At 46.5% G+C, this 26,758-nt stretch overlaps 3 protein-coding genes across 3 annotated transcripts; 2 read left to right on the top strand and 1 right to left on the bottom strand.

Annotated features, from left to right (window-relative positions):
* The first annotated feature begins 1,983 nt into the window (after window positions 1-1,983).
* On the top strand, window positions 1,984-10,443 carry GRPEL2 (GrpE like 2, mitochondrial). Its single transcript, XM_083489599.1, has 4 exons — window positions 1,984-2,141; window positions 6,351-6,507; window positions 7,905-7,986; window positions 8,328-10,443. The coding sequence occupies exons 1-4, from the start codon at window positions 2,053-2,055 to the stop codon at window positions 8,678-8,680; spliced, it is 681 nt and encodes a 226-aa protein (XP_083345725.1). The 5' UTR covers window positions 1,984-2,052; the 3' UTR covers window positions 8,681-10,443.
* A 2,177-nt stretch (window positions 10,444-12,620) lies between these two features.
* Window positions 12,621-20,385, top strand: PCYOX1L (prenylcysteine oxidase 1 like). The gene is made up of 6 exons (XM_083489598.1): window positions 12,621-12,977; window positions 15,422-15,628; window positions 15,809-15,983; window positions 16,145-16,356; window positions 16,527-16,667; window positions 18,817-20,385. Exons 1-6 carry the CDS (start codon window positions 12,866-12,868, stop codon window positions 19,473-19,475), a joined length of 1,506 nt encoding a protein of 501 aa, XP_083345724.1. The 5' UTR covers window positions 12,621-12,865; the 3' UTR covers window positions 19,476-20,385.
* On the bottom strand, window positions 18,000-26,064 carry IL17B (interleukin 17B). The gene is made up of 3 exons (XM_083489600.1): window positions 25,825-26,064; window positions 24,326-24,651; window positions 18,000-22,642 (listed from the first exon to the last, which is right to left on the bottom strand). Exons 1-3 carry the CDS (start codon window positions 25,843-25,845, stop codon window positions 22,396-22,398), a joined length of 594 nt encoding a protein of 197 aa, XP_083345726.1. The 5' UTR covers window positions 25,846-26,064; the 3' UTR covers window positions 18,000-22,395.
* Between the last annotated feature and the right edge of the window lie 694 nt (window positions 26,065-26,758).

The following is a 26,758-nucleotide window of genomic DNA, read 5'->3' as shown; positions in this document are numbered from 1 at the left end:
AAACATGAGCCATGGGAGACAGCCATCACACATGCACAGATGACAGCTTCACTGAAATGGAGGGTTTTTTTTGGGGGGGGGGAATTGCATGCACAGGAAAACAAATCACGTGAAGACCTCTCACAACATAACAATGCAACTTGAAAGGCAGCAAGTGGAAACTACCTTGCTGTGTTTTAGGTTGTTAATGTGTACATAGCCTTAGTTGCCTTTTCTTCTTGTTCAAATAACTCCAAAAATCTCTTCTGACTGTGCTTATCTGGAGTTTCACAGGTATACTGCGTGTGATTCTTGTTAGTAATAGATTTAAGCTTGATGTTGACCTGTTAAATGTTACCTAAATCTTAGTAGTAATATTTTTATGAGTTCAAATGTTATCTAATATATTTAATATCTTAGAAAGAAAAATATGTTACTTCTGTATTTGAGTTCAACAGAATGATTTCATGCATGTATATATATGTCTCCCTGCATTCAATAAGGCTTTATCCCAGTTCCAGAATCTCAAGAAAGGACCATGTCCACCTGTAATTACAGTGGCTAGCAAGAGTTCTCATATAATGTCCTCTCAGTTACATTTTGATCCATATAGTCAAGGTAACATTATGGGGTCATAAAGATTTGAAAACGGAGAGGCAGACTTCTTATGGAAGAAGTGGGTTCTAGTGTGATCTACACATTAGATCACTTAACAAGACCAGATGGGGGATTTTTGCTGTTTTCAGTTTTGTAGTCTAAATATTGGTAGTGTTAAATGGCAGTATTGCATTGTCAACTACAGCAGTTTTAGAGTCTATTTTGGATCATTAGCTCTGAGTGACTCTGCATCTCCTATAGTGCTGGAGGAAATAAATGGATTTTTTATGTTATAAAGTGAATGTCCAGGATCTTAAAGATGAATGGAATAATCAAGTGTGTTCTCGTCAGCTCAATCAATGAAAAATTGCTTTAGTGTTTATATATAGTCTTTCTTTAGATTTTAAATTTAGACTGAGTAAACAATTCCCCCACACTGCCCCCAGTATATTGGACTCCACAGATCCTTTGTAGGAAGGAACTGGCTAATTCAGATGTTGCTGATGTAACGCAGAAAACACTTCTGTGAGGCATATAATGTGGGCATTTGTGAATGATGCTTTCTTTCTGGTCAGAAATTATTGGTCATATTAACCATGCCTTGGATAAATCCTTGATACTTATATGGTGTGGGGGACTGAGGACAAATTCTGCAAGCCCTCATGATGTTTGAGAGACTTATGCTTCAAGACTGGAAGGACAAAGACCCGCCATCTAGTACTCAGTGGTCTGTGAAGATCTTGCAGCCCTTTCTACATCACTCTAGTTTCAATTCCCATTTGAACAGCCTAGATTAATCTACACATCTGAGTGAAGAGTAACAGAATATTCATGTTAATGTCAGCTGCCAGTGCTTCTTTTTTTAAAAAAAGTTTAAGGTCTAAGCAGCATGTAAATTTGGTTAAGTAAATTGTTTCCTTTTGCTAATTTGCAAATAAAAGTTTTTAAAAATATATAAAATATAAAGAATTGCAGCCTGGAGAATTAGAAAATGCTTAACTAGATTTGAAACAATGTTGACAGAGTGTGAGTTGCTTTCAGCCGATACTGAGGGGATGCAGGTTTCCCGTGTTCGTTTTCTGGTAGCTCACTGGATACACAGGCACAGAAATAAATAAATCTCCAGGCTGGGAGATGCCAAACGGCTTGTTACAGCAGAGAAGGCGCCTTGCGCGTGGAGATGCAACAGCCAAGCGCCCTTCTCATACAGGCGTGACCCCGGCAACTCCTCTCACTCACTGGTTCCGTGGGCAAGATTCCTGCATGGCAGAGGGCTGGGCTAGATGACCCTCCGCATCCCTCCCAACTGTATGATTGTGAAAGGCGGGGCCCTTTTCGCTGCAAGGAGGGCGGGCGGGAGCGGGAGGCCGCGGTGCCTGACGGGAGTTGTAGTCGCCGCCGCCGCCCTTGTCTCCTCCCACCGTCGGCGCCTGGCGGTCCAGTGTCGGCCACGCTTCGTCCATCGGCGGGGCAGCTATGGCAGCAGCAGGCAGGTCGGCGCGTGCGGCGGGGCGCTGCTTCAGCCCCCTGCTCCAGTTTAGCCACCATCACTTGCGCTACGACAGGTACGGGGGGCGGGTGGGGGGCTGGCTGAAATGGGCTCCTTTCCAATCCTTCTCCTTCCTCAGTCGAGCCGTCGCCCTCTTTCCCCCGTGGGTGGCGGGCAATGGCGAGCCCCTGCGCAGGCTGCCGAGGACTCATGGATCCTCTCCTTTTTCTGGCTCTTCCCCCACTTGCACCTCGCCTTTGGGGGGATATTAAGGCATCCACCCCCCAAAGATTTATAGCGGGGGACCTACCTGTGTGTAGCCACCTCTGCCATGTAGTTTTCCCGGGGCGGCGCTCTTTTTTGGCGGGGCTGGGGAAGTTCTGCTGCATTTTGCTTTAGATCAGTGGTTCCCAACCTTTTTTTGGCCATGCCCCACCTAAGCATCTCTAAAATCCTGATGCCACTCCACTTGTGACATATAATTCTGATTGTTCAAAAGATGAACGTGGAGGAAGCCCAAAATGCCATTAACTGTTAACAACTCGTTCTCGAATTTCCCCCCTTAAAAATCAAATTGCCCCTCGTTGGGAACCAGGGCTTTAGATCCTCTCCTCTTTTTGCCGCCCCCTTCATGCAGCTCTTGGGAATTTGCGATGTCTCTCCCAGATTCCCTCCCTGGAGGTGATTTTTTCTCGCCTGGAGGTGTGTTAGCACCCAGAAGGTGCCACTGCCCCCAGGCACTCAAAATGGGCTCTCGCGGTGCTTTTTATGTAGTATCTTTAGATCAGTGCGTCTCTGAGGATTGCACCCAATTTTGTGCCTTTTTCTCTGTGTCTCTCTTTTTTCTCCTCCAGTGAAGGGAGAATGAAGGCATCCTGGTGGAGTTTCCTTTCTGTGCAGCTGATAAGAGAGATACTGAGAAACTCTAAGAAAGCCCTGTGGGGTCGGGCCAAAGGTTGATTTAGTTCAGCGTTCTGTTTCAAACAGGAGATGCCAGGGGTTCTCAAACTGTGGCCTGCGAACCACTTCATTCAGGTGGTCTGCAGCTTGTCTGTGAAAATACAGTAATAAGTCATACAGCACCTAGCATGTTACAATTGCTATAACAGGTGGAGGAAGTGTAAAGTGGGTCTCCAAGCCCCTCAGCAATTTTCAAGTGATCTGTGGGGGTAAAGGTTTGGGAACCACTGGACTAGATATTTCCAGGATGCCACACGAAAAAAATCATTAGACTTTTTCCTTTTGACCCTAAGCAACTGGCTTGTTTGCCTTGTAGTCCTCTTTTAAAGGTCCTGGAGTCTGGCTGTCTGGCAATTATATTGGCAGACTGGTACCTGCATTTTGAATATTTTATTAATGCTTTAATTTTTATTGTTTGTTTTAATATTGTATAGAAGTTTGGAATGTCTATGTATGTTGCCTTGGAATCCCTTGGATGAAGACATGGGTTAGACATTTTCAAAGAAGGTCATAGTTTGCAGCGGGGATAAGGGGGTGTGGAGTGGGCGGAAGATGCTGGACTTCACTGACTCAAGAGTAAGATGCAATCTGAGTAGCATGAGGATTTCATATCTATAGTTGATGCTTGGTTTGTTAGCTACTCCATATAAGGAAGTGATCTCATAGTAAATTCCATAGCTAAACTTTGTAGTTTGTGCAGAACTTTGTAGAGCAGTACCTCCAGGCATGAATAACCAGCATGTGAGAGATCTGTGTCCTGTTCAAATACTGTCATCAGCTGTGTCATCAGTGTATCTGATTTTGTTAGTAACTTGGTTCTCAGTACAATTTTATAGTTTCCTGTGTGGTGTTTTTATTTCCCTATTGCACCATTCTTTCTATGGGAGTGTTCAGTGAGGCAGGTTACAACAAAGAGAATTTATCAAGCATCACTGAAATGCAAATGAACAATATTTAAAAAACCCTATAACCCACTAATACGTTGATCTGGTCTTTTTGAAACAGTAGCAGCAGACGTTCATCCTAACTAATAGCACAATGTTGAGAAAGCATGTTGGAATAAAATGGTCTTCTTCGCTGTCTGCCAAAAAGCAGGCAGTGCTCTTCCCTTGGGGGGGCATTCTAAATATTGTTGATGTTTCTGGGCAGGCCTCATTCATCTGTTGTACAACCATTAGTGAGGGACCCCAAAAAAAGGCTTATAAAGTGGAATAGAGTTCTTGAACAGTTCTTTGTAGGGGGAAGCAGGAACAGCTGGCACAGTGATTATGTCTAACAGTGCTGCCACTGTCACTTACAGTGGAGCCAAAGCAGTTCACCTCCTGCTGCAGCCACACATCCCTGACCTTGCTGCTAACCTGCCCTACTCCAGGAGCAAATTGCTTACCGTTGGAGCTAGTAAAGGGTCCATGTAATGTCATCTGATGTCACCTTACTTCTGGACTGACTTCATGGGCAGCCCAATGCAGAGGATGGTACAGAACTAGTCTAGCTTGGAAGTGATTATGGCTGAAAGACGAAGGAAGGTTTTGATTCGAATGGTCTGTCCACTGAGTTTTGGCCTTCTTAACGAGAGATTTGTTAACAGAACCCACTGTCTAGTTGAAGAGAATGGTTCATCATTCCTAAATCTGTTGTCATTCAGGCAAGTGCTTTCAGAAGCTGTTTCCTTCCTTCCTTATGCAATGTTTGTGTACACCCACAGCTAAGAGGAGAAAATGTCACTCAGGAAGCATATGCCACTCAAATGCTGCAATTCTGCTGTCTAGGTAGGTCCTTTTGACCCCCTAATGTGTGTGTCACTTTTCAAAGGCAAAGACACTACCCAGCTCTTTAAAAAAAAATAAATTAATAGAGCATGGGTTTGGAGATTATTTATTTCAAGCAGCAGAGTCACACACTCGCTGCCCAACTCAGCACTTCAACAAGAAGTGAAACTTCCTTTTCCCACCCCTGTCCAAATCCAGCTCCATGAATCACTTCTGTGTGGGTGGGTGGAACACAGCCCCCACTCTCTTTGGGTGTGGAGTATACCTACCTGTCAGGGGTGCTAATACAGATCCCTCCCTGCTTTCTGGAATCCCTGCAAACAGTTTAACAATGGCAGCATATGCTTTCAGTTCTTCTTTGCAAGCAGCATTCACTATAAACCCCAAACCTGGTATTCCCTCAAAACCTATGCCAAATTTTGTGTTGTTTTGTGCCACAAACACTACATTTTATGCTGCTGCCCACAACTGTGTACCTCTGTATCAAATCAGAATTTGTAGTTAACACCCCAAAACACAGCACTGTTGAATCGTCTCCAAACGTAGACATCAGTCCTCTTTTCACATGTACTTCAGATAGTAGAGTCAAGCGTTAGGGCAGCAAGATTCATTCAGAGCTTGGCAATATATTAAAAATGCTGGCAAAGCATTGAGCCCTGTTCACCTAAAGAGGAAAGAGTAGAGTTTTGTTTATAATAGAAACATGGGACCTGCGGCCATTCAGTCACTACTCTACTCCAACTCCCATAATCCTTGCTGGCTGGGGCTGATGGGAGCCCAGCTGGATCCCTTTTTTATGATTTTACAGTTTGCATATTAGCAACAGCACAGCTCTGAGTTTTCCCTTACGGGCAAAAAACAGCTTGCATGTCTGCAAAACTGCCCCAGATACTTTTCAGGTGAGTGCATTCAGATCAGCTGAACAATAGTGTACACAGTCGGCTATGATATGTGGCATGTTGCCAACACCCAGAATGAGGTGATTTCAAAGAGTCTTTGTCCTGCAAAACATTCTTGCTATAACTAGCATTGATACAAAAAACCTGACCTGGGTTCCCATGCTGTTGAACACAAAGTGTAGCAAATGGCTTGTTCACCAAGCTCCCTCTGTAATCATAATCATACACATGCTGTAAATGCTAAAGGGATGGGCACAATATAAGTTCTCTTCTTACTTGCCAACCAGCATTTAATGTCACAGAGAAGTGGCTTTAAAAAGTGGGGCAGGGAGCAAGTTGTTCCGCTAGTCAAAGGCACCCGGATCAAGTTTTCCAACCTATATGCAAAAGGCTGTTGCTTTTCAGTCTTTCTCCTTCACAGGATTGGGAGAGAGATTAATCTTTTATCTGCTGGAAGAAGGTGTGAATAAAAATTCCCACCCAATAGCACATGACTGAGGCCTGTGTTCCCTTGACCTGGACCACTGCTGCCTCCACCCAAGTCTTGATGGTGGGAAAACGCAAGGCTGGAGCTAGCTGATACATCACTATTTTAAACAGACACCTTTGAAAGTGTTCCTGCTTCTCTCCTCATTGTTTGTCACTGTCTTGTTTCAGAGGCTTGTCCTTTGCCTTCAGCACTGCTGCACAGCAGAGGAGCACAGGCGATGACTGTGGTCCAGAAGACCCTCCTGATGAACCTAGACATCTCCTGAACGAGAACAGTTTAGAGCTCAAAGCCACCAAATTGGAAGAACAAGTCCGTGTCTTAACAGTATGTATCGTCCTTAACTTGGCCGTTTGCCCTAACACATTTTTTTTAGGTTTCAGCTTTTGTGTGTCTTAAATACCCAGTCCCAAAGTCTACAGCATGCAGTAGTCAAAAAATCAGATTAGTAGAATTAGATAACATCCCCTGCTGCCACTCTTCCCCAGCCTCCTCCTCCTCCAGGCAGGCTAGCTGGTGGTGAAAGCAGATCAGAACAAGTGTCTGTTTGTTTGGGTCCCTTCCGGCTGGCAGAGAAAAGGGAGGATGACGACAAAGGTCTACCAGCAAGATGTCAGTTCCAGGGGGCCCTGCCAGGGTGCGCAGGCCTCAGCATTTGCCTGACCAGGCTGAGAGCTGACACTAGGCCTGGTGTACAGCACTGCAGCCGTCATTGTTATGTGCACTGAATTTACTCTTAAGCATTTTATAAATATAACCAGGCTATTTATTGTGTGTCCGTTACTTTTCCAAACATAGAGCTAGGATAATAGTCAAAACATTCCAGAACAGCAGATACCCAGCTGGTGACATCTCTAGTGACCATCACTGCTGCCTGCCTGGGCTCTTTAAAGAGGGGCCAGGCAGAAGGAACAACTCCGAACTGTTGTTTTCCACACAGGGCGAAAGCACCGTTCTGTGTAGCAGTGCCTGTCCTTCCTGTCATCCACTAAATGCTCACTGTGATGGGATGCGTTTGTGCACTCACAATCCATCAGTATTCAGTAAGCAAGGGGGAAGTCTACATGCAAACTCTCCGGATAGCATGAGCAACAGTGTCTAGAGACTGTCATTAGACTTTTTCCTGTGCTCAGCATAAGGGGGGGGGGGGGGGCAATGGCGGCAGACCATTTTTGCTTAGACAAGCCTATCCAGACAAGCAGAGTGTTGATATGTGTGCTTCATCTGGTTCTCTGCTGATTTTAGTTGTTATTATTTTTTAATGTTTTAAGTAGTTGCTTTTAACTGTGTTTTTACTGATAATCTTAGGGTTTTTGTCTTTTTGTACACTGCTTTAAGGTTTTATTACCGTCAAGCTGTATATACATTTTGCGAAATAAATGTAAAAAATAAGGCATGCTTTCACATTTTCCCATTTTCTTTCTGCTGCATAAGTATGCATGCATGTACATCTGCTGTAGCTATTCCTTGCCATTGTTTGTTAGTTGAAGAGGGTAATGAAGTGGGGTGGGGAGATCTTTAGGTCTTTTTCAATACGGCCCATTCATTTCAGCAGGAAGTCACACAGGCAATGTGTTTTATCTAAGAGCAGCAACTGAAGGCTGTGTATGTCAAGCAAAGCTGCCCTCAACCCTCGTGGTCCAGGCTTGCAGCATTATAGATGGCTCATTGACCTGTTGCTTTGGGTGATGTTCTTGTCTGACTCTGCTTCTTACTATGTGCAGGAACGGTACCAAAGAGCCCTGACAGATTCTGAAAATGTTAGGCGGAGGACGCAGAAGTTTGTCGAGGATGCTAAGATATTTGGTGAGTAAAAAGGGTGCTAGTATTGTGCAGAGCTTGTACCTACCACCCCATGTGCTCTGCTTTATTTGTTTATTTAAGGCATTTATATACCACCCTTCAAAATGTTTATCTCAGGGTGGTTTATGTTGCAAATAAAATCAATGAGCAAATAACACAAACGTTAATTAAAACAGCAGTACATCTATCAGGTTTTTTTTTTTAAAAAAAAAGGTTTGATTGTCAGTATTTGCTGGACCTTGATTGTTCTTTTATACAGAGAATGTTATAAGGACTGAGACTCTAATGCATTGTGTCTGCCCTTTGAACAGTCATCCTCACCTTTCTGATCTATGTATCTATAGGCATCCAGAGTTTCTGCAGAGACCTGGTAGAAGTGGCAGATATCTTGGAGAAGACCACCGAGAGTACCACAGGGGGAGAACACGATGACCCAACTCTGACTCTCAAGAAGATATGCGAAGGCTTATCTCTCATAGAGTCCAAACTGCAAAGCATATTTGTGAAGCATGGCCTGCAGAAAATGAACCCCATCGGTGGCAAATATGACCCCTATGATCATGAAATAGTCTGTCATGTGCCAGCAGAGGAAATGCAGCCAGGCACTGTGGCATTAGTGACTCTGGATGGTTATAAACTTCACGGCCGCACTATTAGACATGCGCATGTAGGTGTGGCAGTAGAATCACACGAATGAGGTGGACACGTTTTATAAATACTTGAGACCTGAATGGACTGATTTCTCTGTCCATGTGACTGTTGCTGCTATAGTATGGATTTTTATTTATTAAGCCAAATTTGTTACCTGCTGGCCTCTCAGGATGGGTTGCAATGGCCTGATCTTCACTTCCAAGACGTACAGCTAATTTAATATTACTTGTTCTGTGTCATAAATGGTGTTTGCCCCCCCCCCCCAGCTGTTTCTCAGTCAGAGGTAGTGCTGTGACTTTTCTGGCTTTCCATTAAATTCTGTTGTGGGTTTTGAGGGGAAGGAGGACTCCTAATAATTCCTAATAAGGGAAGGGCCGTAATTCCAAGAAGGGAAGGGAAGTAGCTCAGTTGTAGACCAATGTTGTATGCAGAAGGTACCATTTTGGTCCCTGGCATCTCAAGGCAATATTCAAAATACTGAAACCAGTCAGGGTAGACAAAGGGGTAGTCCTCCAGGATGCTGTGGTGCTGTGGAATATAGCTCCCATCAGCCCCAGACAGCATGAGTAATGATCAGGGGTGATGGGAGCTGTAGTCCAGAAGGTTGACTACCCATGGTGTAGATAATACTGACCAGTGGTCTGACTTGGTATAAGTGATTAAATTAGAACTTTCTGTGTTCTTACAAATGCACTCTGCTTTCCTTGAATTTTGGTTCAGCTTCTGCAACCTCTGCTTTTCTATATGTAAAGTGGGAATATGATACCTGCCTACCTCCCAGAAATGCTACAATTGTTTATCAGCTGTAAAGCATTTTGAAAACAAGTGATGAGTAGTGTGAAGGGGCTTTGATACCCAGCAGAAGTGTGTCTGGAGGTGTTAATTTGTAAATTCTTTCTGCAGTTGGAGATCTTCCTCAGGTTATTTGGCTATTTCAACCCTGTGAAATCTCCACTGTGGTATGTATAGGGATATGGATGAGTCCTTTCTCATTGCCATTTAAAATACTGGACAAAATGGGCCAGTAGCTCAACAGTTTAAGGAAACAAAATAGACTTTTTGTGAAGATTCAGGTTTATTGGCCATAAATTCTCCCTCAAATTATGTACCACAGTTTTCAAGCACAGTTTGCTATGTTATCGATGCTGGAAGAGATGGAATGGTCTTGTACTCCAAAAGGGAAGTATAGTCTTTCGAGTTTGAGCTCACAAGTAATTGCTATGCAGATGGCACTGTGAAAAATCTGGATTCGGAGACTAGTAGATTAGACATCAACATATATGATTTGTTTTTTATTTAGTTTTATTAAAAAAGAGAGAAAGTGTCTATGCAAAGTGTACTTCAGCTAATTTCAGTAAAAATAACAAGAAAATTATCAGATCAGAGTTTCAGCCGAAGTTTTAAGGGGACTTCCAGCTAGAGAATAAATTGGTATCATTCTGTAAACAAGTGGATGCTTGATTCTGATCAGTTTTTGTGTGACAGGTAAGCTAAACATGCAAGCGTGAAAAATCCTAACTCTATTTGAGAGACGATTGAGGTAACCCAACATGTTGGCTTCATTCTGAACCCTAGGTGAAAGTTCAAAGAAATGAATCTTTGTGAGGGTGGCCTTATTTTTGACTCACACCCACTTCCTTTTTCAGAGGAGTTTTGTCCTGTCTTGCTATCTTGTCTAAGTTTGGTTAGAATTCATCAGCTGAAAGTTCCAGACGCTGCTGGCTCCCATGTTATTTGTATTAGCTTTGTCTGTACTGTCAAGAGAGAGATCTCTTGACTCTGAAATTATAAAAATGATTCAAGTTGGTATTTATTTCCAGGATTTCCTTCCTACCATATACATTCTTGTGTTAGTTAGTCAGAAAGAAGTGGTGTTTCATGTGAGCATATTCAGCAGTGGACTTTGGGCTCTCAGATTTCAGCGGCAACACTAAAATTCAGTGCCCCCTCCCACTACTTGCGCTTGATTCTACAGCATTGTTGTGGCGCCCCCTGCAGGGCGGCACCCAATGTGGCCAAACCAGGCACGCTACCCTAAAACCACCTCTGGCATTTTCTCAGGCAGATGTACATGAACTGAATTAATCCAAAAAAAATCCTTCCAGTAGCACCTTAAAGATCAACCAAGTTAGTTCTTGGTATGAGCTTTCGTGTGCAAGCACACTTCTTCAGTGTGTGCAAGCACACTTCTTCAGATACAGTGTGTATCTGAAGAAGTGTGCTTGCACACGAAAGCTCATACCAAGAACTAACTTGGTTGGCCTTTAAGGTGCTACTGGAAGGAATTTTTTTGTTTTGACTATGGCAGACCAACACGGCTACCTATCTGTAACTGAATTAATCCACAAAGGGTTATCTGCATCACCAATTGGGGGGGGGGGACTTTGGGCTATAAATGAATGATCCTTAGAGCAATATAAGAGATTGTTAGAGCACATTTCTAATTTAAAATAGATTTGTATTTTTTCCCCAAGGCAAAAGAACAAAATATTTTTCCAGCACAGTCATGCATGTTTGCTCAGAAGTTCCATAGGAAATAAGATTTAAATTGCATCTTGAACTGCAGTCCTGTGAAGTGAGCAAGACCCGCTGAGTACAATGGGCTTGTTTCCAAGAAAACACACAGATTACAGTGTTTGTCTTCCAGTTGTTGACTTGCTCAAAAAAGCAGCAAGCTATTTATGTGTATACAAATCCATACAGTTGAATGCTGCATTTATTAAACCAAAAGTTTTTGCTTTTGCTGGGTAAGGAAGACAAATCAAGTTGTTCAGAACATAACAATGTATTGAAATCACTCTGCACCATATTCTTACAAATAAAAGTTACCTTTACAAGACTGAAACATGTGGTATTGACTTTGAATGCTTCCTAAAGAGGATGTACCCAGTCAGAAATTTAGAAATGTTTGATTTCTTGCCATTTTGAAATCAGCCGGAATCTTGGAAAAAAGGTAATTTAACTGCGTTTGTTTTGATTTAGCACACATGCCAGAGGGGTTATATTCTGCAGGCACCATGGCAACAGCCACTATCCAATGTTTAATTTCTTCAGTATTAAATAAAAGAGCACACTAGCCTAAAATGCACTCTGGTTAAATGCTTTGGATTATTATTAGCTCTTTGCAGGGATTCCCACAGGGCGATGTTGATGTTGTCAGCATTCATGTCACGTTTTCAGACACTTGAGTTGGTCTGCCGAAGGTCAAAGTGCCTGAAGCCAGCTCTCTCTGCTTCGCCATCAGGTTAACCAGCAGCATGTGCTGAACTCGGCAGGCAGTGCTTTTTACACTTGCAACCCGAATGTCGAAATCCCCTATTTATTCAGTGATGCCTGCACGGGAAGCTTCGAAGTGTGTGAAAAGCAAACCAACCCTTCCAAGCAAGCAGGCGCCCCACCTTGGCTGTTTACACCCAAGACAGGGCTGGCAAAAATGGCACCTCGGTGGCCCACCCCTCTTAAAGCTACAGGAGATGCAAAGATGGAGACGGGCTGCAGAGTTGGGCCCTTCCCCTTGCAAGCTGAGTTCAAAAGAACCAGCACGTCTTCCTAGGAAAGGCGCGGATCCACGGCCAACCACAAAAGGCGGCAAGAGCTTCTGCTTGCGGCTGCACAGTTCCCAGTTTTAAGCTTCGAAAAACAGCAAATGGTGAATGGTAATTAAGCGGGGAAGCCGCATGGCAAATGAAGAACGGGGGGGGGAGGGAATCGGAGCAAGACTCAGAGCTGAAAGCATCGCGTTTAAGCATTTGCGCGCTTCGCGAAGAAAGCCTAACGCGGCAACCTCGAGACCATTGCGCGCTGCAAGCAAAGGGAAGCCCCGGCCCTCCAGGTGCGCTTCGCCTTCAACTCCCATCAGCCCTTGCACTTCATGAATGACGGTCGAGGATGACGGGAGTTGTAGTCCGAAAGCCTGGCGGGCGGCGGGTTCCCCGTTCGAGGTTGCATCCTCGGCTCAGAAGGGGCGTCTCTTGAAGGAGGCCGCCTCTCGCCCCTTGCACTCCGCGAAGAAGGCGGCGCTGCGAGAGGCGCAGCCAATGCCGAAGCCAAGCCCTTGCTCCCGCCTCGCTCCTTCGGGAAGCGCTGCTGGCGAGTGGACGGAGGCGAGAGGCTCCCCCGCAGCCGAGAAGCCGTCGGGCAGGCGAGCGAGCCGGACCTCGGCTGCGCGGACATGTAAACTGTGCACGCCGCGCTTTGCGTTCCCGCCTCCTGCGCCGCCGCCGCTGCCAACATGATGGCAACCTCGCATCGGCTGCTTTTGTTGCTCACCGTGGTAGCTGTAGGGGTGATGCGGAGGGAGCCCCCCGTCGCTGCGGCAGGGGATGCTCCGCCCGGCAAAATAGGTAGGCGCTGCTGTCGAAATCACAGGCGCGCAAGCACGGGGCGCTTGGGTTTTTACGCGTCTAAGCGAGGCCTCCTGGACGGAACGGGCGTCCGTCCTGTGTGAGGTTGTCGACGGGGGTGTGCGGGAAGACAAGTGTGTAAGATACGAAACAAATAGTCCCGAGGATGAGGCTGCACGGACCTGTCAGGGCATGCAGGAGGCTAGGGTTGAATAATTGGCATTAAGGATGCTTCTGTAGTGGCGAAATAGGAAGCTGCCTTCTACTGAACCAGACTGTTGATCCATTTAGCCCAGGATTGTCTGCACTGACAGGCAGCAGCTCTTCAGGCTTCCAGACGAAGACATCTCCCAGCCCTACCTGGATATGCCAGGGATTGAACCTGCATCTCCCAGCCCTACCTGGATATGCCAGGGATTGAACCTGCATCTCCCAGCCCTACCTGGATATGCCAGGGATTGAACCTGCTCTGCAGCTGAGTGATGGCCCTTTCCCCTTAAGCACAGGCCGTGTTTGCCTGCTAGTCACACATTCTCCAGTATTACATTTGTCCCAGGATTTGTCATTATTGTTCATAATACTAGCAGCCACCATAACAAAGGCACACAAAGCCTTTGTTGACAAGAATAAGATGGCAAGTTGCTCAGGGGTAGCCAGAGGATGTTGGACTTTGAGAGGCATTTGGGGCTGATTTACACAGTACAGTGGTACCTCGGGTTACAGACGCTTCAGGTCACAGACTCTGCTAACCCAGAATTACTACCTCGGATTAAGAACTTTGCTTCAGGATGAGCACAGAAATCGCATGGTGGCGGCGCGGCAGCAGCAGGAGGCCCCATTAGCTAAAGTGGTGCTTCAGGTTAAGAACAGTTTCAGGTTAAGAACGGACTTCCAGTTCTTAACCCGAGGTACCACTGTAGTTCTTTCTATAGCCACTCATCACCCCTGACTTCTGTACTTGAGTGAGTTTAGATAATGGGAAAGGGGGCTTCAGCTAAATATTAGGAAGGATCTCCTGGTGGTAGGGGCTGTTTGCCAGTGGAACAGAGCAGAACAGGAAGCCTTCGAAAGTGGTGGCCTTTCCTTCAGTAGAAGTTTTTAAGCAAAGGCTGGCTGGCCATATATGAGGAATGCTGTGGCAGTAGGTTTCCTGCATGGACCAGGGCTTGGACAATATGTTTTATCGCTTTATTATTACAATTAAAATTCTGTTGGGAGCCACACAGAGTGGCTGGGGAAACCCAGCCAGATGGGTGAGGTATAAATTATTATTATTATTATTATTATTATTATTATTATTATTATTATTATTATTCCCTTAAGGTGCCTTAACTCTGTAGCTGGGAAATGTGTACCTGACCACTTTAATGAAGATTTCCTGTACTTAATGAGCACAAAATCATCAGAGCATTTGTTGGTCTTTAAGATGCCACAGGACTCAAGTCACTTTGCTAGATGCTTCCATGGCTACCATTTTGGAACCAATCAAAATCTTAAAATCATTCACGGTGGGCTTTTTCTTGCTCTGTAGGTTTTTTTTAATTAAAAGAAAATACTACTACATTTTTTGAGCATATGCAGACAGTAGCAACTTGCCATGTAAGGTAATTGATGTGATATTTGGCATAAAGCTGCAGCTTGGTACACACGTCTCTCTCTCTCTCTCTCTCTCTCTCACACACACACACACACACACACACACACGAGTTAACCATGTTGAGAGATTCAGATGAAAGCTTGCTGTGGCCTTCTGCAGAACTTTCCCTTGCTTCATAGCAACAGTTTTCATTTGGCGAAGAACATGGGTGTCAGGGAACTGCCATCGGAGCCAGAGGGAGAGGGAGGGCTCCAGAGGGATTCCGGAGAGCGTCCCGGGAGGGAGAGAAGCAGCACATCTTCTGGGGAAGGAAATCAACGTAGCACCAGTGGAAAAGGGGGGCAGATGGGGGAATCGGCGAGGTGGCTCCATGACCCCTCGCCGGGGACCAGCGGGGAGAGCACGGGTCCTTCGCTGCCCACACCCTCCCTGCGCAGAAGGCTTCCGCGCAGGGAGACTAGGCGGAGACTAGGCGTCAAAGAGCTTCTTTGCTGGAAGAAGTTCAAGAAACGCCCACTGACGGATTCTGCCAGCGATTGAGACAGCCACAGGCGAGTGGCTGTCCAGACAGAAAGGGTTCACTCAGGCAACCCAGCCAGGTGTGGTGCCGATTTACGCACGAGCAACCCCTAGAACCATTACAATGGGTAAAATATCAGGCCAAATGACTGGGTTGGAAAACCTTCCTCTTCATTGTGTGGCATCCTCCCTGCAGGACAAAGGATTGTTTAAGGGTCTGTGTGTAAGATGAGCAACCTGCTGGTCCTTTGGGGAGTGGGGTGGGTGGTCGGAGGTGGGCATGCATCTGCTCTGCCTTATCCTCGCCCCTCTGCTTTTGCCTTGGCAGCTGTAGTGGGAGCTGGGATTGGCGGCTCTTCGGTGGCCCACTTCCTGCAGCAGCACTTTGGGCCACAGGTGCAACTGGACGTGTACGAAAAGGACACCGTTGGGGGCCGCCTGGCCACGGTCACTGTCAACAAACAGCAGTATGAAATCGGTGGTGCCTCCATTCACTCTCTCAACCTACACATGCAGGACTTTGTTAAGCTGCTGGGTGAGTGTGGGTACAATCATCACACTGGAAACAATTGCATTCGGACCAAGTTTCGTAGCCCGTACAAAATCTGCAAAACATTGTTGTAAAAGCAGAAGGCTGCATTGCCTGCGCTCCCTGACTCATGAAAGAGGACAGAAAGTAGCCTTACTCTTCTACTTCATTGTCCCCTTATCCTAGGGCTGAAGCACCGTCGAGAATTGGCCGGGAAGAGCGCCATCTTTAGCGGGGAGCACTTTGCCCTAGAGGAGACAGACTGGTACCTGCTGAACCTCTTCCGACTCTGGTGGCACTACGGCATGAGCTTCCTGCGCCTACAGATGTGGGTGGAGGAGGTAATGGAGAAGTTCATGAGGTATGTGACAGAGGTGGTGGAACCTCTGGAGAGGGAAAGAGGGTGGTCTTCCTTCTCCTTTAAGCCCAGAAAGTCTCCAGCTAGGCTGAAGAGATGCACTGAACTTCCTTTAGATCTCCTGGCTGCTCCAGATTTGTCTCCTCCTTTTTTGTGTCCTGCAGGATCTACAAATACCAGGCCCATGGCTATGCGTTTTCTCGCCTTGAGGAGCTCCTGCATTCGCTGGGTGGGGACACGTTTGTCAACATGACACAGCGCTCTGTGGCAGAGTCCCTGCTGGAGGTGGGCATCACACAGCGCTTCATTGACGAGGTCATTGTGGCCATTCTCCGTGCCAGCTATGGCCAGTCAGTACTGGTGCCTGCGTTTGCAGGTGAGTCCCACCTTTTGCTATCTTGCTGCAACCAAGCAAGGCCAAAGGTGTCTCTTTCCAGTGGAGCACTGACTGATCTCAATAGACCGGGGCATGTTGCCAGAGGGAATGGTGTCTTCATTACTTTATTATTATTTTGACACCTAACCCCTCTGTATTTCTATCTTCAGGGGCCATGTCCCTAGCAGGGGCACAGGGCAACATGTGGTCTGTGGAAGGTGGCAACAACCTGGTGTGTTCAGGCTTGCTGAAGCTGACGAAAGCCAACATAATTAAGGCCACTGTGACAGCAATTTCTCTGCACAACTCAGGTAAGCTGCTTAGAGCTGAAAGAGAACCAGGATATCTTGGGTAACAGGACTGGGCACTACCTTTGCTTGAGACCTTGAAGATCAAGTCAGCTAGATCAGGGGTCACCAACCTGGTGCCCTCCAGATGTTGCTGGAGCATAACTCCCATCATCACTGACCATTGGCCATGCTGGCTGGGCAAGGACAGGGTTTGGCAAACAATGATGAGAAGGAGACCAGCTCAGATCTCCTAAGGAACTAAAACAGGGATCATCAGGGGGCCAGTCCACTGTCCCTCAGACCTTGTGGGGGGGGCAGACTATATTTTTTTTTGGTGGGGGAATGAATGAATTCCTATGCCCCACAAATAACCCAGAGATGCATTTTAAATAAAAGGGCATATTCTACTCATGTAAAAACATGCTGATTCCCAGACCTTCCATGGGCCAGATTTAGAAGGCGACTGGGCCAGATCTGGGCCCCGGGCCTTAGTTTGCCTACCCATGAACTAAAACTTTCCAATTCAGTTGAACTTCTCTTAAGAGACCTTATTATGGACAGCAGCTGGTATACCACCAATGGCCTTGCATGGCAGGGGTGAAGTTGAGGGATCACTTTAACTTTACATTTCCTTACTTGTGTCTTGAAAATGCTTCCAAAGAAGGAGCCAGAACATGCCTGCAGACAAGAATCTGCAGGAAGTGGGTCTTGGGACCTTCTTTGCTATTCACTTGTCTCAGCGCCTTTCCAGATGATCAGTTGGTTGCACAAGAAATTATAAACAATGCATATTTACTGCACAGACTCTGCATTTCTCCACTGTTCTGTTGCAGGGACGTCATGTTTTCTGAGCACTAAAAAGTACAATATTTTATACTTGGGGAAATCCAGTGTTCTCTCTCAGTTGTGCCTTCATTACCGTTGTGATTACTTTATGTAGATGTGACCAGGCAGGTGTGACAAGTTGAATTATTTTGTGATGCAGTCAGTGAGGAGCAACAAAACTCTCTCCTTATGTACCTGGATCATTTAGTATTGGATCATTTAAAAAAAAATTGAAAAAATTCTTAAGAGACTATGTTTTCTTCACAGTAGGAATCTTTATCAAAAGGTATTTCTCTTTAAGCACTTACAATAGGCTAACTCCCACCCTTTTCATATTCCTCATCCCTTCCTATATTTCATTATTTTTGTTAATTATATAGGCAGTAGATAATATCCAGCATTAGCCATACTTGGAGAATATCCATTGACATCAGTAGACAAGTTGTTTAAATCCATTGACATCAATGGGTATACTCTTGAGTGTGACGTAGTTGGCCTTAGCCCAATAGAGCTTGCTGAAACACATCATTGTTACATTAATTTTATTTATTAAATTTGAATGCTGCCGTATATCCATAAATCTCAGGATAGTTCGCAACATAAAAGTACAGTATGAAAAATAGAATTGTTCTGCTGCTGCTGCATTCACATGCTTTCATTTTATGCCACTGTGAACCTTACAGTCTCATGCTTGCTATCTCACAAGCTGTTGAGTACTTCCAGATGCTGCTTGACTACAAACTCCCTTGATCCTTGACCGTTAGCCAATGCTGGCTGGGGCTGATAGGAATTGGAGTCCAATAACATCTGGAGAAGTAGCACCTTGGTCACCCTTCCTGCAGCTTATCAGCCAGATGTGGTGTTAATAGTCAACAGTGCTCCTTTCGATGGTGTAACCAAGGCTGAGACATCCGTAGACGTACACACCCTCGCTTTCATATGCTCCAGTATTTTGGTCTTGCCTAGTATCACCTGCATCTGTGTACACAGAAGGTGAGAAGATTCCCCACCTGCTTACTAGTGGACAGTCAGAAATATAGTCGCTCTTTACTCTTACATCTGTTACTTGTGCAAAATGTATATCGACTCTATGTATGTGGTCTAGCTCACCAGGCAGGGTCTGGAAGCTTAAACCAGCAACAACAAGAAAATAATAAGAAACAGAGGGGAAGGGGTTAACTAAGGAACATGGAGAACCACAGAGCCTTGGCAGATTGTTGAAGAAGCTTTCCAACTTCTAGGTCTTACCCATTTAGCTCCTTAAAACCTTCAGCAGGATGTGAGGGTAGTTGTTGTGTATTTGAGTTGCTGTTTTGAGCTCTCTCTCTCTCTCCACTCTTTCCAGAAGGAAAAACCTTCTACCAGGTGCACTATGAGGACGAGGAAGGCCAAGGCTCTAGCTTCTATGACATTGTGGTCATTGCTGCTCCACTGCATAATAACAAGAGCAACATCAGCTTCCAGAACTTTGACCCTCCCATTGCTGAGTTCCCAGGGACCTTCCACACCACGGTCACTTCTGTCATCCATGGCTACCTCAACTCCTCTTATTTTGGCTTCCCAGACCCAAAGCTCTTCCCCTTTGCCAGCATCCTCACCACAGATGCTCCTGTCCTCTTCTTCAGTTCCATGGACAACATTTGCCCCGTCAACATATCCAGTACCTTCCGGCGGAAGCAGCCCCAAGAGGCAGCCATCTGGCGAGTCCACTCCCAGCACCCCTTGGAGAAGCAAGAGCTGAAGACTCTGTTCCGTTCCTACTACTCTGTCCAGGTGACAGAATGGCAGGCCTATCCTGACTATGGGTCTTCTAAGAGCCTCCCGCCCATTGTCCTCCACAATAACCTCTACTACCTCAACAGCATGGAGTGGGCAGCCAGCTCAATGGAAATGGCTGCAGTGGCAGCCAAAAACGTGGCCCTCTTAGCCTACAACTTCTGGAATCGTGACCTAGAGAAAATAGACCAGAAGGACCTGATGCACAAAGTGAAGACCGAGCTGTGACTTTATAGCAGTTGCTGCTAGAGAAGACTTTCCAGGGAACTCTCCTTTAGTGCATGCAGGGTGGGAATTGGGGTAGGGGTGGGGGGTATTGAAGGATTACACTGGAGGCTTAGCAAGGAGAGAAACAGAAGACTTGGCATACATCCCCATGTGTCTATTGTCTACAATAAGTGCATCCCCCTTCCTGCTATGTTTCGAAGAGTCTGTGGGTCAAGATCTACATGTGCCCAGCTAGTAAGGCTTCCTCTTGAGATAACCTTGGAAGGGACCTGAGCTGCTTAATGGGGAGCATCATATACTGATTCCAGCCTTGATGGGCTGGTTTTCTGCTTCAGGCTAAGTGCTCCTTACCTCCTGTCCCATATCCATGCACTGCCACTATCCATGACTGTTCAGGGCAAAACTAAACCCTGTCCTAGAATGGATGGATTGCCTCCTAAGCCTCTGCAGTCCTGACCCCCAAGTTAATTTGTGTTGGCCTTTCTCTTTATGCATAGGCCTCTATACTTAAGGGAACGGGCAGAGCGCTGTCTTTGATGTGACTCCTTTTTGTGTCTTTGTGTGTTTCTGTTTTCCATCCAAAACAATGTTGTTCCTTTTGCTTTGTTGCCAAGCTTCATGAACTTGCCTCTAATTGTAGTCAGCTAGAGAGCCCTGAGTTGGGTCTCCTGGTATTGGCTACAGCTCAGGTTCTAACACCCTTTTGACTCTGACTGCCTGTACATATGTGAAACTGCATAAACCACTGCCCTGATCGCCTCAGATCCTTGCAGCTAATGGCTGATGTTGCCTTACCCTGTGTATGATTGGGGGGGAGGTGAAGGGTATAATCCCCCTAATGGCAAAAAAACAGATGGTTTCCATTGTTTCCAAACCAGAAGGAATTGCTGTATAAACACCTGGAACCTTTCCTGATTTGGTACTGTATGCTGTTTTCTGGAGCTGATTCTGTAGCTCCCGAAATGGTGACTAATGTACTCCTTGCCGTGCTGCTGATCTAGAGCCCTGCTCACCCCCTAGATTCCTTTCTATGGTCAAGGGATAGCTTGCTGAGTTGTCAAGAGCAAAGCTTCCTCTTGAGCAAAATTACCAGCCAGTGAGTTCTGCCATTTCCCAGAAAGGGCAAAGCTACTAGGAGCTGATACCGTTCTCTAATCAAGTTCTGCAGAGCTGAGCACTTGCATGGGGCTGCTCTGTGAAATGCTGGGAAACTGAGCGAACTGAAAGGAAAACTACCCATTGTTTTCTCCCCAGTGCTGCAGCATTCTGGCACAAAGGCAGCCCCCACATAGATTCAGGAGTGGCCTTCAGGTGTTGCTGGACTCACATCAGCCGCAGCCAGAAGAGCCAGTGGTCAGGGAGGATGGGAGTTGTAGTCCACCAACTTCTGGAGGGCTGCAGGTTGACCACCCCTGCCTTAGCATGTGGCTCCCTCTCTCTCGCACTGTTTTGCTTAAGGGTCTTGCCTTCCACAAGCCAGAACTGTCTCCACCGACACCCTTCCTAGTCCTGGACTTCTTAGCCTGTGATGCTGCTTTGCACGAAGGCAGATCACTGGCCCATCAAAACCAGCCTTGTCTGTGTTCACTGAGTGCACTTTCCCAAAAGTCTCGGACAGGGATCTTTTGGCAGCTCTGCTGCCTGAGAACCATTTTAACAGAGCTGCCTGTGGTTAAACCTGGCACCTTTGAGCGTACAAAAAAAAAAATAATCCTGGGTTCTTGTCAGCAAGCTGTGGCTCTGCACCAAGGGATGCTGCTTCTGATATGTGCAGAAGGGTTGCGGGTTCCCAAAATGGCCATGGTCCTTGTCTCTGGGGTGTCATGAATAATGGGTTGCCTGAGGATCTCTTGCTGCCTCCTGAGTCTATTTAGTCTTTGCCACATGTGCCAAAGCTGCGGTGCTTGTTCCCTGGCCAAGCATTTTGCTGATACCTAGGCCCTGTGAACAGGGCTGCCAGCACAGGACTCTGAGAACTGCTTGGTATTAAGATAAGACATCTCCTTGTTAGTTTTGTGTGAGGTGTATAAGAGCCTGCCAAGCAGCCTTGAAAGGCCTCTCCTTCTCCACCAAGCACAGCAAGTACAGACTCTCCTGCTCCCACACAGAAGGCAGCAGGGCACTGTCAAAAGAGCAATGGCCTAGCTTTGGGCCTTCAGCTGACACAGAAGATGTATCCTGTCAAAGGCTCCATTTTGGTAGTGCAACCCAGTAGGGAGGAGGACATGGAAGGGCCTCTTTGCATGGTGACGTCATCCTGGCCTAAGCTCTGAGCAACTCCAGCAGATGGGCTGCAGAGTCAGCTTGCAAACTGAGCAGCCGTCAAGCCAGTGCTAAAGGGCTTTGAGCCCCAGATGGAGGGCAAGATGGTTGAAGCCGCTGCACCTTCGCTGGATCTCCTTCCTTCGCAGCAGTCACACAGCAGCTTCCCTTTCTGCTGAACTCCTGATTGAGCAGGCGTGCCTGGCAAAGAGTAAAAACTGGCACCAGTGACTATAGATTCAGAGCTATTAGGGTGAAATGAAGCAATTTGCTCTGGATCCAGGTCGGATACAGTTAATTACCATTTGTGTGATGCAGAAAGCACTCACGGTTGTGGGCTTGATCCCCATTCAGGTCAGCTGCATATTCCTGCATTGCAGAGAGTTGGACCAGATGATCCTCAAGGTCCGTTCCAGCTCTACGATTCTAATTTCTTGTGTGCATGTTGTGCTGTCAGCCTCTCTGTGGGTTATGGGAGAGAAGGAGTCCAACGAAAGCAGCTTTGGCCTCTGGAAGCACATGGACCTTCCCTCATCTTGGCAGGAGAAAAAGCACGTTCTGGGAGAATGGAAGGGGAAGATGAGGCTAGGAAGACGGGAGCGCTACTAACCCTTAAGGAACCCGAAGCAGGAATAGCAGCTCTGCTCTCTGGGGGTTCTCAGAAGATGCAAGTGCAGCCCACAGCAATGGTCTCCATCACGGTCTTGTACTCCTTGCGGCACCTCTTCTTCTTCCGGCTGGGGTTGCTTGGCTCACACAGCAGTCGGCGCACTGGGATTTTGCTGTGGATGGGGATGCTGACCATAGTGCGGTCTTCCTGCATGGTGAAGGGATTGATGCACCCAGCACACAGGCAGTGTGCCTCTGGGATGTTGGCTGGGATTCGTGTTGCGTCGTGGTTGATCCTGGAGTGGAAACGTGCTGACATCAGAATAAGCACATTCATTTGGGGGGCAGAGGGGGTGGGGCTACTGAGGATAGGAAGGCAGGTCACATACATACCTAGCAGCGCCCCAGAATTTTGGGGTAACAACCACCATCTACCATAGCACCTTCCAGTGCATGTGTAAGCAGTATTCCAGGTGAGGTCTGACCAGAGCAGAATACAGTGGCACTATTACTTCCCTTGATCTAGATGCTATACTCCTATTGATGCAGCCCAGAATTGCATTGGCTTTTTTAGCTGCCGCGTCACACTGTTGGCTCAACATCACTTTGAAGTGATGTTTGCAGGCATGTCCTGAGGAACACTGTGGTCCTAGGCTTGCAGAGGACCATTTAGTGCAGCCTCAGAAATAATCAGAATTCTGTGCCCCACGGGTAGATTTCTTTAACTGCCTCTGCTGTGTTGTTTGAGCCAAGCCCCACTCTGCATAGCTTGGAAATGAGGTAGTAGAATCTGTTTCCCACCCAAAAGCATACAGAGACACATGTGATCCTAACTCTGTAATGCATGCTACTGTTTTTGAAGTCCCTGTGCCAGAGGCATATTCAGAAGAACTTGGAAGCCTTTACTGCTTCAAATGGTTCTGTCCGAGTGTAGGCCTCAGACTGGTGCTACCCATTGACACAACACAGCTTTAGTCACTCCATGCATAGGGCAGTTCATTGAGCTGGTGAAACCAGATGTCGAGGAAACAGCAGTGGCTTCATGTGCCAAAGGTCCCAGGTAACCTGATGTGGTAAACTGCCTCGGTCCAAGTTGTTCCTTCTGTCATGATCAAACTACAACCACAAGGCCCAGAAAGGAATTGATTTTATGCAGTGCTGAATCCATCAGAGTTATGTGGTCTCTGGTTCTTAAAAAGGTGAGTGAAATGTCTCGGTTGAGCCCTTCAGAAAAGCGACACATTCATGCACTTTCAATAGCACCACAAGGCGGGGATAGAGTGCCACAAAATCGGGCCAATGCTATCAAGTTTTTCTGCTACCTTGCTGGCATTTTCTTGGCTGAGTCTTAAGCTAGGGCGGTATTAAATATAGGAATTAATTAGCATATGCTAATGAGTGACATATGAGAATGCCACAACCCTTGGATAGGCCACAATAGGGTGGGAAATGGCTGATTAGATAACATAATTGTTTTTAAATCAATTACAAACAAATCCTAGCTCCTTGCTAGGAGATCCAAGGTGCCTCTTGACCATGTGTGATGGCACTCCAAGTGTTGAAGCAGATTGTGGACTGCATGGGACAGGTGGGGGGCACTTGTTGCCAACCCACTTCCTTCTGTCTCCAGCAGAAGGGTCTGAGTTCAAAAGAGAAGCAAATATACCCCCACCACACAGACAAATAGCATAGAGACCAGTTATCATGCTGTTGGCTCTCTGTCAGTAGTTCCCAATTAGCTTGGTTTTCAAAAGCCAAGCCCCTACTTTTGACAATTTTGATCTCTGTGTGGTAGTTTTTGTTATATGAATGGTGCCACAGAGGGGGTCCACGGACCACCTATTGGGAACCACTGCTTGGTTGAATACCACACAGAAAGCAAAATGCAGCCGGGGCACAATTTTTTGTCTTGTACAGATAGGCTCGCAAGAAGACCTGTGTGGGGCAACCACAGTGCCTTGAGACCTGCTCTATCTCACCTGTAGGTCCACGGAGACAGGCTCCTCTTGTTGGACATCCAGAGCCTCAGGTTGACCTGGCACTTGCTCTCCAGAGGTTCGGAGCTGTTCCGCAGCTGGCTAACCATCTCATGGATGCTCCGCTCGTAATCCTCCACGAGGGTGTAGTCTGTGGAAGCCTCTGGGTTTACTCTCAGCACCGGGTCAGGTGAGGATTCCTGAGCCTTCAGGTGCTGAACCTTGGCTTTTGCTGATCCTCTCTTCTTTCCTTTAGCTCCCTTGCTTTGCTCTTTTGTTTCTCTGGAGGCATCAAATGTGAAGGAAAGGCAGATAGCACAGAAAACCATCTGGAGAGGAAGAAAAGAAAGCACACTGGGTACTTTTCATCATACAACTCAGGGGCACCTTTGGCTCTCCAGAGGTTACTGAACTGCAACTCCCATCATCCCTAGACATTGGCCATTTTGCTAAGACTTATGGGAGTTGTAGTTCAGCAACATCTGGGAGGGCCAAAGGTTCACTATACACTCCTTGTATAGCTAGTCACTAGCACTTGTCCCCTTTCAAGTAATTTAGTCAAAGCTGGGACAGAGAGGGAGCCCCAAAACTGTCAGCATTTTGCAGGAGGGATGAAATTGCCTTTGAGGAAATTTAGTTAAAGTGGATTAGCGCACTCTGTCACCCTAGTGCAGCTGCAATTATTTTGCTATTAGGAAAGTGGAAATGAGAAACATTGAAAAGTGTGGAATAAACAAATGATTATCGGGAAGATGTATAAATGCCCACCAGCAAATCCAGATGAATGCTTGTCATATAATTAGAATAAATGCTCAATGACTGGAGTGGAAGAGCCCAGAGAGAGGATGCTCCCCCATCAAGGTGATCTCAGTTTGCAAATTGTTCTTCAAAATCATCCTCATCAGCACTTTCGGAGCAAATTTCTCCTCATAGACACATTTTTATATGCAATCTTGCCCAATAGACATTTTGCAGAGCAATTCCCCCTAATACAATGCATTTTTCTATTCTATTCCCAACAGAATATGCATTCCTATGGGTGTGTTACCCTATAATATGCAGATTTGTACACATTAGTTGCCTGGAGAACTGCACTGCAAAATTCAGAGAAGTCCGAATTTTGTAGGATGGCTGTGTTTTGGTTTGTATATTGTCTTGGGATGTGTGGATTAACTCGGTTCACCTTTTAACGTGCAGTGAACTGAATTTCTCCCCCATGCCTCGCCATAAACGGAAGAACTTTATATGCACAAGTCAACCATTCCCACGACATTCTTAACTGCTGTCCATTTTGTCCCCATCTGTGCTTCCTTCTATGGGATCCTTTCTTTATTCCCCCCCCCCTCTCTCTCTGGGAGGTCATTTTTGTCTCCTCAGTGCCAGGCCCTGAAAGCAATAGTTCACCCAGGCAAAGTTTACACTTCCCAAAGCAAACAAGCTCGACAGGCTGTTAATAAATAGAAAGTAAATAAAAAGAGGCACAAAGAAAGCCAGGCACCTACCAGTTTTGAAGCCCACTCCATGGCAGTGCGGGTGGGTGAGTGAGGACTCTGCAGATGCCCTCCCTCTGTGTTGAATGAAGGGAGCGAGTTGGGCTGGGTGCTTTTAAAAGAGAAGCAACAGCCCGTAATTGCTTCATCGCCAGGGAGGTGGGCCTGCCTGGCACCAAGAAACTTCCTCAGGGTGCCAGCTAGGTTGTTGACAGCCAGGAGGGACAATCCTCAGTGCTGCCCTGCTACTTCCCAGCAGGCATGTAGGTTTCCCCCAGGGACAGCGCAAACCGTGGCCACAAGCTGGCTGGCTTCAAGCACCTGCTTAGAGGACTCCAGGGTAGGTAGCGAAAAGGAGCTTTCTGAAGGCAGACTTCCCCAAGGCTGGGGGTAGGCAGGTATTATTCCATTGTAAAGACTTCCAAATTTCTCAGGCAAGAGGAACGGCCATTGAATGTTGATCTTGGAAAGTGGTGAAGAGTGTTTCTCCAGGCTGAGGGAATGAGAGCAGGGCCTTCTGTGCTACCTGGGAGGCCTGGCTTTGAGTGGGTGGGTTGTTGAATGCAGGGCTTGTCCAAGGGCTGGAAGGTATAGATCCCACCCCATCCCCCAAAGTCAAGCAATTAGCATAGCCAGCGTCCCGGAAGGGACTTTGGGGCAGCGCAAAGGCCACGTAGGGACAAGGACAAAATGGAAAGGTTGCACTCCAGTTTAGAAACGCAGGAGCGTGTTGTGTGGTGAAGGAGCAGGAATAGAAAGTCAGCGAAGTCTCCTTTTGCTTGCTTATTTATATACTGAGCACCTAGGACAATGATTTTCCAGAGGGGCAGCTGTGTTAGTCTGCAGTGAAAACTGCAGAGAGTGTTGTGGCACCTCAAAGGCTAGCAAATTTATTATGTCATAAGCTTTTGTGGACTACAGTCTATCTCATCAGATGCGTGAAGTG

The sequence above is a fragment of the Podarcis liolepis genome (genome assembly GCF_965112155.1).
Source record: "Podarcis liolepis genome assembly, chromosome: 2".
In the NCBI taxonomy this organism is placed as follows: Eukaryota; Metazoa; Chordata; class Lepidosauria; order Squamata; family Lacertidae; genus Podarcis; species Podarcis liolepis.
The sequence above is the reverse complement of the archived record's forward strand: the minus strand, read 5'-3'. Positions and strand labels throughout refer to the sequence as shown.

Coding starts and splice junctions, on each gene's coding strand:
- GRPEL2 (XM_083489599.1), top strand. CDS start 2,053: ATGGCAGCAGCAGGCAGGTCGGCGCGTGCGGCGGGGCGCTGCTTCAGC. Junction 6,508..7,904: donor AACAAGTCCGTGTCTTAACA/GTATGTATCGTC, acceptor TACTATGTGCAG/GAACGGTACCAAAGAGCCCT. Junction 7,987..8,327: donor CGAGGATGCTAAGATATTTG/GTGAGTAAAAAG, acceptor ATGTATCTATAG/GCATCCAGAGTTTCTGCAGA.
- PCYOX1L (XM_083489598.1), top strand. CDS start 12,866: ATGATGGCAACCTCGCATCGGCTGCTTTTGTTGCTCACCGTGGTAGCT. Junction 12,978..15,421: donor TGCTCCGCCCGGCAAAATAG/GTAGGCGCTGCT, acceptor TTGCCTTGGCAG/CTGTAGTGGGAGCTGGGATT. Junction 15,629..15,808: donor GGACTTTGTTAAGCTGCTGG/GTGAGTGTGGGT, acceptor CCCTTATCCTAG/GGCTGAAGCACCGTCGAGAA.
- IL17B (XM_083489600.1), bottom strand. CDS start 25,845: ATGGAGTGGGCTTCAAAACTG. Junction 24,652..25,824: donor TGGAGTGGGCTTCAAAACTG/GTAGGTGCCTGG, acceptor CTTCCTCTCCAG/ATGGTTTTCTGTGCTATCTG. Junction 22,643..24,325: donor CTGTCTCCGTGGACCTACAG/GTGAGATAGAGC, acceptor TTTCCACTCCAG/GATCAACCACGACGCAACAC.